The following is a 12610-nucleotide window of genomic DNA, read 5'->3' on the forward strand; positions in this document are numbered from 1 at the left end:
TACAGTATTCTTTAAGAACTAGTCACCACAATTCAACTTTTCTTCAAACTGTCAACTTCAACATAAGACATTAATTTCTTGAACAGAGGCCAGCAAGCTTTTGTACACTGTTTTCAAATTGCAGGTAAAATTTTGGCAACATGCAATTTTGTATATTGGGTTTAGGTCGGGTCCTGAACCAAATCTTTGAATCCGGACCTGGACTTGAGTTTAGGCACTACCCCTAGGCAAGGGACATAAATTTTTCGAGCTGATCAACCTTTTGCTAGCTCCACAAAAAGATCTGAGACCTGAGTGATGAAGCAGTGTACAATCAGTTTTCCAATATGCTGTATTTATATAAACACACCAATCATCAAAGTCTAAAAAGAAAAATTACTACCTAATTTTTTCAGGACTGAAACAGGAAACACAACATTCTTTTTCTTGGCCTAAAATCAAAAAGTTAATGCAAACTTTTTTGACAGTAAAAGTTGACAACGTTACATGTCTATGACTATCCTGCCTAGAGAAGTCCTGATTGCTATTTGTTTGTAACAGTTATAATTAATGGATGACATGTGAACTGCCTTACTAAGTTACTAGTAGTTAGCTATAATATGACATTCTATTTAGAACAATGAACTTAGACAAACTGTGTAAAGTTTGTTTCCTTTTGGACTTCCAAAAAAATTGTCTTCACTTATTTGCATATTGATCAATAGTTCTTGCTTATAAACCTGCCATTCTCCTGCAGTCTCTTAGTGTCACTGACAAAAGGTGGTGGATGCTACCTGAAATGTCTGACCGTTTCCAAAATCATATCCAGTTGCTTGAGTAACTGTTTATTGGCGTATCTTATTACCTAGACGTCTAACCTTCACCGACATATTATAATTTTGCCCATAGATTTGTCAAATTGCACCTAAATTTTTTGCCCTGATGACTCATCTCCAGTTGCTGAAAAAAGAGAAGAAATTTTCAAGACTTAGAATAGACAGAAATGCCATAATTATAGTAGAATCCGTAGACTTTTACCGTTTACGTAAGTTAGGCCCCATTCATGATTCAAAATGTGTTTTGGTATGGTCACGATCCGAATTGATATTATGGAATATATTTTGCGTCCGTGATTCAAAACAATGAATGAATTTCTTTGAACATTTCCTTGGAACCCGGCTCGTAAGTTTGCACCTGTTTGGGCGAGTGGTCGCTCGTTCCCGACTCATGTCCTCCCCATAGGCTGTGGCCCAGACTCATCTAACACAAGCCCCCACGGTCCGCCGCCCCAATGCCCCCGTTGGGCTACCACTCGCCCTCACGCCCAGGGTGGGCTTCCATGTACACCATCCAGTTTCCTCTGGATCTCCTGATTTCCCCAAGTCAATATCTAGACTCCCGTATTGACCAATAAGTAGAACTCGATATCAAGATTGTACGATTCAAGTAGAATTTTCCACGGTACAAAATGCCACGCTGCAAACTATGGCCGACCCCACGTACCCGGTTGTACGGCATCAACCCGGAACAATTCGTGTGATCACAATTTGACGAACGCGAAACATAATATATCGCTTCAGACCACCTCGCAAGGTGGTTCAAAATAAATTGCAACAGAACTGGAACGGAGTGTTCATGTTCCCAAATAATTCAATTTATTTTTTTAATTCAAATCAATTCGCAACAGATTTTGAATCATGAACAGGTTCTTTTCCTTTTATCAATTTTATAAATGGTGTAACATCATACTCATATGTACATGTATGTATTTAGCCCCATGGACATGAACATGCGATAAAGATTCTTTATAACTCCAAACAAGGGACAGTCCACTGATATATGTTCTATTTGTAGGTGGATTTGTTTGAGGAGGAAGGTGAGGTCATAGACAACATTTTGAAGAAGAGTCGACCTGTCCCACCACCGCCTCCTCTCAGGGTCAAGACACTTTATTTTCAATATATCCTGTAGCCTGGGAAGCTGAACTACATCATGTATCTTTAGAGATTTTATGTTCCCAAAACTAACAATAAAATCATCAATCTGAAACTCAAAAGTACAGTACAACATGTGTCAGATTATCAAGTTGCAGATAAGCCTTAGTCACAACCCGCCGTAGGTGCTTTTTGTCCGTATGTTTTTTGGGAGGCTACGTCTGCTACGTTTTTTCTGAAAACGTGGGGAAGGAGTGGCATCAACGCACGTCACTCGCACGGTTGCGCAAGGTGTAAGAGTGTGGTCTGCACGCCACGTCTGGCCACGAGTGGTTGCATGCATCGTGCGTTGCGCAAGTGGTAAGTGAGTTGTACGCGCTTACAACGTACGATCTCTGTGCTATTGCAACTTTACCGTAAGGAGGTTGTACTCACACGTGCGTCTTATGTACGGTACGTATGGGGCATGAGCGTCGCCCGTACTCGCACGTACGGGTGGTGAATCCACAGACTGCACGCAGAAAAAGTTTTACATGCACTTAAAAGTTCTACGGCGTGTCTGCGTGCTCCCAAATCCGTAGGATTCCGTACGGAGGCGGTACTCACCACGCACGGATGCCCTGCGTTTGCCCACGTTTTTGCACTTAGACAGCACGCAGAAGCACGTACGGCGGGTTGTGACCGAAGCTATAACGATGTTACCGAGGTTTTAATTGGTGGTGGCTTTTACTGAAAAATCATCAGTAGTCAGTCTAGCCTGTTAGAGTGGACTAATGCTACATTAATGTACATTTTGTATAATCACAGGTGATTGGCCATCACCTTCTTGTGGAGGGCACAAATAAGCCAATAAAACATGCTGTAGCTGCTCTGTCTATGTACTGGTCATGTATTTTAGATGGATTCGCTCATCAAAAAATCATATAGTGTGTGGCAGGATGATCAGAATGATACTAAATGTACAGGTATGAAATTTTTATAGTCATGTTGTATTCAATTGTGCATGTGGGACTTAGGACTATGCTTTTCAAATGCTTACTAATACTATCCACATCAGGTAGGTCTTTTAGGTCAACAGATAATCAACTTGTTGGTAAAAATGTCAATTCTCATACTTCTGCCAAGTGCCCTGAGACTGACACACACAAACATGCTGAATTTGAAGATATTTAAGGCCTAGTTGCCTCTTCTGTTTATTAGACTAAGTCCTGAAAGAATAAGGGTCAATTGTAGGTAGGGATTATCTGTTTTTTTATCCAACTTATACAATACAGTTAAACAAATTAAAACTTGAGAACACATTTTCAAGGTCAATGTTGGAAAACAAAGTTTCATCGCTCGGGTGTCAGGTCATGGAGCTAAAAAAGTCACTCAGCTTGACTTGCAGGGGTCCAGAAAAAAGTCTAGGGTCGGCAGCTTTTTCTAGGATCGGTTGAGAAACAGATTACATTTTTTTCCTAGGCCTTACTAATGCACGATAAGAGCATTTTTGAATGTGGCAGTATTGCAGTGGGATTATGATGAAGACTGATGGTACAGTGGGACAGTAACATTGACATCACCAGCATGCATGGTACATGTGTTATGAATGTTAACAGGATACTTGTTGTTCTGTGCAGGTTGAAGTTCGGGACAAGGAGATAGAACGACTGGGCTATCTGCTGGAGGGAGGCCGTCCCCAGGACGTGGTGTCAATGGAAGGCAAACTGCGGGCTAATGAGAAACTTATCTCACATCTCAATGTACAGGTAACATGACCATGATATACTATCAGACTGTAAAAACTTACCTAAGGCCACACCGATTTAATTTAGATGACATCCACGTGCACCTCCGACAAGGCTCTGGCCTGGGTGCCAGTCTCCGTAGTCCATGGTATCTAGCAACAATAGGGAGCTGGTTGTAACTACGGAGGATGGCACCCAGGCCGACTCATAAATGTAAAAAATGTGCCGGCTTGTCGTAAAAGTCACTGTGTAACTGCAAATTCACAATACCAGCTTTGTTTTGCTGTGGTTTAGCAGCAATGGGGGGGGGTGGGGCGGCTGGAATTTTTTCATTGGCCCACGCGCACAAGAAAAACAAGAACAACCATGACCTGGAGCGCAGGTTGATGAGGGGGTGAAGTCTGCCATCTCTGATGTCCTAATGTTTTCCCAGGTAGACTATCTCCAGCAGGCTAATAGGTTGATGAGGGGGTGAAGTCTGCCATCTCTGATGTCCTAATGTTTCCCCAGGTGGACTATCTCCAGCAGGCTAACCATGACCTGGAGCGCAGGTTACAGGATGTCCTGGAGGACCGGCGCTCGGCGGCGCGGGAACAGCTGGAGCTGACCAGCAGGAACGAGAAGCTGATGTCGGAGCTGCAGGATATCGACCGTCTCGCCGGAGAACTGCAGAAACACAAGGAACAAGCCATCACCACCGCAGACAACGAAGTCCGCAATATTGAGGTTTGTTTATGGTACATGGTTTCTACCTAGATACACAGATTCTACCTAGGTACACATATTCTACCTATAGATACACAGATTCTACCTATAGATACACAGATTCTACCTAGATACACAGATTCTACCTAGATACACAGATTCTACAGATTCTACCTAGGTACACATATTCTACCAATAGATACACCTCTGTAAAAATGAAAGCGTCCCCGACGGAGAAACGCCCGTCCGACGCCGTCCCTGCCCGTCCTTAGCGGGAAACGGCGTCCTGACCGTCCCAACACAGTTGGCAGCGTCCAAACTCCCGCCGGACGGCCGTCCCAGAAATTAGTGACGGCACCCCGTCGCTCCCAGCCCGTCCTGAACCGTCCGGCATGGAAACGGGCGTTTATTAATTAATTGACACCAGCAGCGGCCGACAGTGGCGTGCTTCACGATGTTTCCCACGGGGTTTTAGGCTCCTAGCGCACATGCGCCAAGTTTGAACGCGCTGAATTTAACCGTTAGACTGTGGCGGGCGGGCTGGCTGGGGGAACACCTCTGCTCAGTCGATCTCAAGTTTTTTTTCCTTTTTGTTGGATTGTGTGCAATTTTGGAGGATGGATTTCAGTCATACAAGCAGCTATATCTTTCGTCGACACTGCACACAAGTTTGGGCAACTCCAGCGACTGACTAAAATGTCAAACGAGGTGTTCCAAGAATGTAAACAGCGGCCGCCAGAATTTCGGGTGTACGGAACGCAATGAGACTGTCTCGGCGGTTTCTTTTCGAGGAGACTAGGTAAGTGGACAAGAATTTTTCGTTGTCAAATGTTACAAAGGAAGTTGTGTAAGACGGTGTTACAATTGCTACATCAGAACATTAGTTAATTCCAGGGGCTGCTGAGAAGTTCGAGGTTATATTTTGTTGACGTCCTGACCCCGAGTGCCCTCCCCACATTAAATGAGCCGCCGGGCTTGTAACGGAAATTTCATGATGTTTTAACGCTGAAAAATAAAAAGACGCAGACGAACGATTTGTAGAATAAATGTGTACAATACCTGCTGTTTTAATAAAGAACGATGATGCCGTAAAAATGTACATGTCATGAAAAATCTTACACAAAATCCAGTGGCTCTAAGTCCCGCACAAGTAACCGGCTGCTGGAAAGTCCTGACGTCACGGCTGCCATCTACAAACGCAACCGTCAATGTTGTTTTCATACGAAATTTTCAAGACGCACAAAAACTACGTAGAATATAACTATACAATATACCAATTTTAATGGAGAAAGATGACGATGTTAAAATGTCCACTTAGGCAATATTTAACTTTTTTTTAACCCTGGCCCTTTATGTTTGTGTGCGCTCACAATGGCGCGTTATTTTCGTCGCATGTTCGCCGCTGTTTACAGCCGCTGTTTACAGCCGCTGTTCAACAATTGTTACTCTATATTTCTGACGAAGAAAATAGTTTTCGTTTGATCATGTCATTCTGTATTTACTTCACTTGTATTTACTGTTACAATGTGGGCGGCCGTAACATACTTGGTTCGATGCCAATCTGCAATTGTTTTCAATTACTATATCGGCACATTCCTTGAGGGGACGCCGTCGGAAACGCCGTCCCAGCCCCGTCGGAGCGGCAAGATCAAAATGTCCACAATGACTGAGCACCCCCCAGAGACCCGTCCGGCCGTCGGATACGCCGTTTGGACCCCACCTGTGCCGTCCCAAGCGTCGCCCGGCCCCGCCCAGGAGCCCGTCCGGCAGCCCGTCCGGCAGCGCGTCCAGCAGCCCGTCGGAAACGGCGCCCAAACGCCTTAAGAACGCCCGGACGCCGTCGAAAACGGACATTTCTGACGGCGTCCCAGGCGTTTGAGGCGTCCTGGCCCGTTTTTGGCCTTTGTGAAGGCGTCCGTTGCCCCCGTTTACCGCCAGGGACGGGCAGCCGTCCCAAACAAACGGCCACCACAAACGGGCGTTTAAACGGGCGTTTCTCCGTCGGGGACGCTTTCATTTTTACAGAGGTACACAGATTCTACCTATTGATACACATATTCTACCTAGATACACATATTCTACCTAGATGCACATATTCTACCTAGATACACATATTCTACCTAGATACACATATTCTACCTAGATACACATATTCTACCTAGATACACATATTCTACCTACAATGTAGATACACATGTTCTACCTACTAGATAAACATGTTCTACCTAGATACACATGTCCTACCTAGATACACAGATTCTACCTAGATACACAGATTCTACCTAGATACACAGATTCTACCTAGACACACATGTTCTACCTAGATACACAGATTCTACCTAGATACACAGATTCTACCTAGATACACAGATTCTACCTAGATACACAGATTCTACCTAAATTATGCGGATTCTACCACATCCCAATGATGTATATCCCATGATCGGTACTGTATCTGGAATACCATTGCTTTATAATACAGACAAGTCACTGCTGCCTAGTTTTCCTGTGAGTGAATACTATTCATTTTCTGGAATAATATTTAAAGCATCATCTATGGCCAGTTTCTAACTAAAAGCATTTTGAAAGTACATGTACTATCAATTGTGCCTGAGTGTAGCATTATCTATTTACTGTAACAGATTGAACTGAGAAGGTCCCAACGTCAGCTGGAAACTGCAGAAACAGAAGTGGCCACATTACGAGAAGTAAGTTCTTTCTGTTTGTTTGTTTGTGTTTATCATCTACTGTTGTTATTGGCTACACTCTCCTTGCAGCCAAGTGTTGAATTGTGCAGAGTTTACAATTATTGGGGCTTAATCGCAAAAGTCTGGAGCGGCTGCCATTCGGCGCTAACTCAGGTGACCTGAATAAAACGCCAGCTACGGTTATATAGGACTGTAAGGTTTGAACCACTCACACCAGGAAGGCCCCCAGCTCTTTCCAATAAGTGTGGTAGGTTTAACGTACCTAGGGTGTGGCCTTCCCCAAACACGGGACCTGCACTTAACTTCCTATCCGAGGGACGTCCCTAACCAAAGCTAGGTACTCATTTCCACATGAGTGAAGTGAGGAAAGTCGTGTAAAGTGCTTTTCCCAAGGCCACAAGGTCAGTGACATCAGGCAGGATAGAACCATGGACCTCTGGATCCTGAGTTGAACACTGCCGTTACGCGACACAACCCGACCGTGCATGTATGTACTATTAGATCTTGAGAAGATGAGCGCCAATGCAACAGGGAGCCAAACAGAGCTATCTTAAATACTTCATGATAGCTGCTGAATTCTAATTGTTTCTTTATTAACCATTGCCAGACTATTTAGCAGGGAAGCTACCACACAAGCAAAGTGGCTAGAAATAGAATAGAATGAATGAATGGAAGAATGAATGAATGAAGTCTTTTTGTTCTTCATTTTAGGGTAACCAGTTGCTGGTTGTACACTCAGCTAGAATATGTAAAATTTAATGATTAATTGACTGAATGATGTGGTTGACAGGAACGTAAGTCCCTGCTGTCAGAGAATGATCGGCTGGGCTCGGACCTGTCAACCAAGATGGCGGAGTCACAGCGTCTGCACGACCTGATGGACAAGGTGCAGGAAGACAAGAGACATCTGTCTGACAGGGTCAACAAACTCACAAAAAAAGGTACACACAACCGTAAATAATTTCATCAGGTTGGTAAACGACTGAATAGCAAAGTTCTTTCTATCACAACCATTTATTTTTCAAGCCGACGTTTCGATGACCGTCTGTCATCTTCATCAGGGCAATTCTGACTGGTTTACTGTGCACTGACACTAGATGTTATATGAACTATGTAACACCTTTAGTGCACTATGCACCAAGTAACATCTAGTGTCAGTGCACAGTAAACCAGTTAGAATTTCCCTGATGAAGATGACAGAAGGTCATCGAAACGTTGACTTGAAAAATAAATGGTTGTGATAGAAAGAACTTTGCTATTCAAGGTACATGCAAGTTGGAAACATTTCATGATTTTATAGAGAGATTTTTTATTGACACAACAAAAAAGTACAGGCCTTTTGTATGGTCTTCTACAACTAAAGATCTAACAAAGCTAAATACATGTGTGGATAACGTTATCTTACGTACACTGAATATATATATGCGGTACCAATAAAGGTTTAACTATTCTGTAACATGTAGTCTCTAAGATCGAAACATTCTTTAATGTATTTTCCTATTTGAACACTGTATTGGTTATCTCCCCTGAGAATGTAGTTGCATTTATCTATAGGATCTAATGTATTGAAATCAATTGAACAAGCGGAAAGAAAGGTGAACAGCAATAGGCGCTTATCATTGTATAGTGTACAATCCATTATGAAATGGTGCTCATTTTCAACAATCTCCAATTTAACTTTTGAATTCCAGTTTAGTTCCCATATCTCAGCAACCTTAAATTTAGATGGGCTAAGGCCACAGCAAGTAATTTTTATGGATGACATCAGCGCGCACTTTAATTTTCGCCTGATGTTGGAAAAAAAAAAACAAGAAATTTTGTTGCCTTCTGACAGTTGTCAACATGCCGAAAATGGGCAAAGATGTCTGTTGCCATGCCGGAAGGTGGATGGCAGATAACTATACTTTGATACAGTGATATGTGATGCTGGCTGTGTATATATGTGATGTTCCCACTGAATCAAAACAATTTTGTACAATGATTGAGTCAAAATTTCAAAATGTAGGAACCTTGTTTTTTTCGGTCTGCCTTGTTTTTTTTTTTTCGCCGGCTCGCATTAGATTTAGAGTCTGTGGAGGATGTCGTCCATAAAATTTACTTGCTGTGGCCTAATATCGTAACCATCGTAGCAGCCATCATGAACCCCTTATAATACTGTAATTCCTAATTTGTACTGTTATGTTCACTGTTTTCACAGTCACTTCTGTACTGTGAACTTATCATTACAGTTAACAAATACAATGTAATTTATACTTTCTCTTTCCTGCACCCGTTCCCACCGTGAATGTAGTTCTGTGAACATGACCATTTTTTTCAGACCGTGAAATTTTGCTACCGTGAACATAAAGTGAATTACAGTATGTGGTAAACATGATTGTTGTCATGACATCTGTTGGTTGCTCCACAGAAAAAGACCTGGTGCTGGAGCTGGAGAGACTGAGAGACATGTCAGTCCGACACAAGAGAGACAAGTCTCCCTCCCGACTAGATAACTTCATCAAGAGTCTGGAGGAGGAGAGGGATTATTATAAACAGGAGGTCAGCTGCTTTTAATTACTTCTTAGGCCACACCAATGTAATTTGTTGTTTCTCAGATTTTTTCAGAAAAAATATGAAGCGACAGGGGAAAAAAAAATACAGGCCAAGGCACCCCATGATAGCCGGAAATGTTACAATATGAGCCATGAAGTGAACATACCAGGCTGGTTTATAATTAAAACAACAGACTTTGAACTTTTAATGAAACAAAATTGCATTGTTACATTGAAAGAAGAAGAACTAGGAAGAAAAGGACTTTCTTCAACCGCTGGGGCCAAAATACGTCTTACATTGAGCATTTCATGTACAGGGCTGGAAATACTGGGTCATGTGCACCTCAGTGCACCCAAATTTGGAGCTGTGCACCCATTTTTTTTCTGTGGGTGCACCAGTGCAACATTTTTGTAGGTATTTTTGTACATATCAACAGTTACTGTATAATAGTATACAGGATATTGTTGGCATCTAAGTGTCCGAAAATAACAAAATCTTTGTTGTTAGTACTTGTTTAAGATTTTGAAGTTAGCTCTCATTTCAGATTCAAGCTCAGAAGAGGAGCAGTAAGACCTGCAATTAGATTTTATAGGTTGGGTGCACCAGTGCACCTGTCCCCAAAAATGAATTTGGAGCCCTGCCTGTACCTTACTGCTGTAGCATGGCAGTGATTTCCTTTCTTACTTTGTTACCAACAGGTGGATGTTCTACAGAACATGTTGAAGAAAAGGTCAGGGAGCCCGGCTAAAACACCTACCTCCACCCCAACTAAAGGAAGCTCCATCAAGGGTACTCCCACCAAAGGCACACCCACTAAGGGAACAGGGGTGGACAAAAAGGTGAGTACTGATTATTAATAACTTAATGAGAATTACATCAGGGCCCATCAACCCTCTCTGAACCATGACGGTGGTAGATTCCGTCTTCCCACCACTTTTGATGCACTCCTGACGCTTCTGACTTCTGGAAAGTCAGCGAGTAACATTACTCATCTGAAGGTTGATGAGGCTGTTGTGGTGAGTTATTTCTTTGTGTTGGAACAAGCTTGAACTCTTTAACTACTGTTTTCCAGTTCACAGAAATTTACTCCACGGTATTTTTTACCTTAGATAATGCTTGGTCCTCAACAGCTTTCTGACCCAAGTGCTCATTGTAGACACAATTTTTTTCCCACATCCTGGATACTGAATGTGACTACTTGGGCCGAGTTGACCAGGGTGTTGGGCCGAGTTGACCAGTGAGATGTGTCGATTTGGCTGGGCCGAGTTGTCAGACACGTATTTATCAAAAGGGTATTTCAATAGCCAGATGACATCAACAGTTATACAAACCATACATACCATATACAAACTGGAAATCTACAATTTCTTGTTGTTGCTTTAATTTTTTTTCATATGAATTATAAGCAATCTTATATAAAGGTCCTACATGTACTTTCACAGAATTTTACTTTGTTTTAACGTGCAGTACGTTGTATGTTACCATAATTATACAAGGCCCAAATGGAGGGAGTTAGGCAGTCTGTTTTGTTCCACACCAAATCTAGACAGCTGCTCATTATGAGACCATCCTGCGAGTGCTGGAAGATGAGCGTGACTTCTACAAACGTGAGTACGAGATGCTGCGGGCCTTACGGCGCTCACCCACCCGGGGATCTCCACCAACCAGAGACAGGGTAAGTATTTTAACTTAGGCCACAGCAAGTAATTTTTATAGATGACATCAGGGCGCGCATGAATTTTACGCCTGATTTTGGGGAAAAAAACAAGAAATTTTTTTGACATTGGTCACCATGCCGAAAATAGGCAAAGATGTCTGTTGCCATGCCGGAAGGTGGATGGCAGAGAGGAGACAAGAAGAGAGGCTCTCTGATGTAATGTTTTGTTTCTTACTTTGATGCAGTGATATGTGATGTTGGTTGTGTATATGTGATTTTCCCACTGAATCAAAACCTTTTTTTACAATGAATGAGTCAAAATTTTAAAATGTAAGAAGCTTGTTCTTTTCGGCCCGCCTTGTTTTTTGTTTGCCCGCTCGCATTAGATTTGGAATCTGCAGAGGATGTCATCCATAAAATTTACTTGCTGTGGCCTTAGTTTTCACACACTGAAATGACTTGACTAATATTTCACATGAAAACTTAAAGGTTAGTTGCATGTAACATCCCTAACAAAATATTCAGACACTCAGTGCCACAAATACTTTGTAAAAAGGTATGGAAATTATGGTTGCAATCAACATAGGGTAATCATAGCATAGAAATATATCAAGATATCACAGACTATATCCAGATGTACATACCAAAGATTGTGACAAGTCATTTGATTGCCCGACACTTGAGCTGTTAAAATTAATGTGACAACAATAACTCTGAAATGCAAAAGTTCCTGAAAATAGTCAAACATGATCAATCAACAAAGACGTTTGGACCAAAACTACACTCTTATGTCTTTTCTGATGTTAGGGAACATCGAATCTTGCAAATCATCCTTCCAGTTCTTGATTTCTGCCACCTAGTTAATACAATAGAAAAATTAAATTCTGTCAATAACGTCACGGTGAGCATGACATTGCAAGTTATGAATTTATGTGGGGTCGTGTGGCGCAATGGCAGCGTGCGTGACTCGGAATCAAGAGGTCCTGGGTTCGACTCCTGACATGCCACCGATCTTGTGCCCTTGGGAAAGGCACTTTACACAACTTTCCCCTCTAGACTCAAGTGAAAGTGAGTATTGTCTTACCAGTATCCGTTTTTATGTGCGGGACACAACACCAGCAACAGCTGCCTCTGTTCCGCGTGTATTGCTTTGTTGCAGTTTCAATAAATCCAATCGAATCAATATTTGCTTTTGTTTGCTTCTAAACTGAATGTGGTTTTCAAGCCATGGTGCCAGTTTCTGAATCTGCTGTCAAGCTCATTGACAGAATTTAATTGCAGTAACTGGCTGCAAAAATCAAGAACTAAGAAGGATGATTGCAAGATTATCTGCCCCCTAACATAGAAGAGTGTAGCTTTGGTCCAAAC

The 12610-nt window shown here is 42.3% G+C and overlaps 1 protein-coding gene across 1 annotated transcript in view; it reads left to right on the forward strand.

Annotated features, from left to right (window-relative positions):
- LOC109470046 (centrosomal protein of 135 kDa-like) overlaps positions 1-12610 on the forward strand; it is a 51763-nt gene that overhangs the window by 16409 nt on the left and 22744 nt on the right. The window contains exons 7-13 of the mRNA XM_019768824.1: positions 3533-3661; positions 4151-4366; positions 6988-7053; positions 7844-7994; positions 9461-9591; positions 10284-10424; positions 11132-11260. Of these exons, the coding sequence (XP_019624383.1) occupies positions 3533-3661; positions 4151-4366; positions 6988-7053; positions 7844-7994; positions 9461-9591; positions 10284-10424; positions 11132-11260 (963 nt within the window). The remainder of the gene's footprint in view (positions 1-3532; positions 3662-4150; positions 4367-6987; positions 7054-7843; positions 7995-9460; positions 9592-10283; positions 10425-11131; positions 11261-12610) is intronic.

Source organism: Branchiostoma belcheri, unplaced genomic scaffold, assembly GCF_001625305.1.
Source record: "Branchiostoma belcheri isolate BF01 breed outbred unplaced genomic scaffold, Haploidv18h27 scaffold218, whole genome shotgun sequence".
Taxonomy (NCBI): Eukaryota; Metazoa; Chordata; class Leptocardii; order Amphioxiformes; family Branchiostomatidae; genus Branchiostoma; species Branchiostoma belcheri.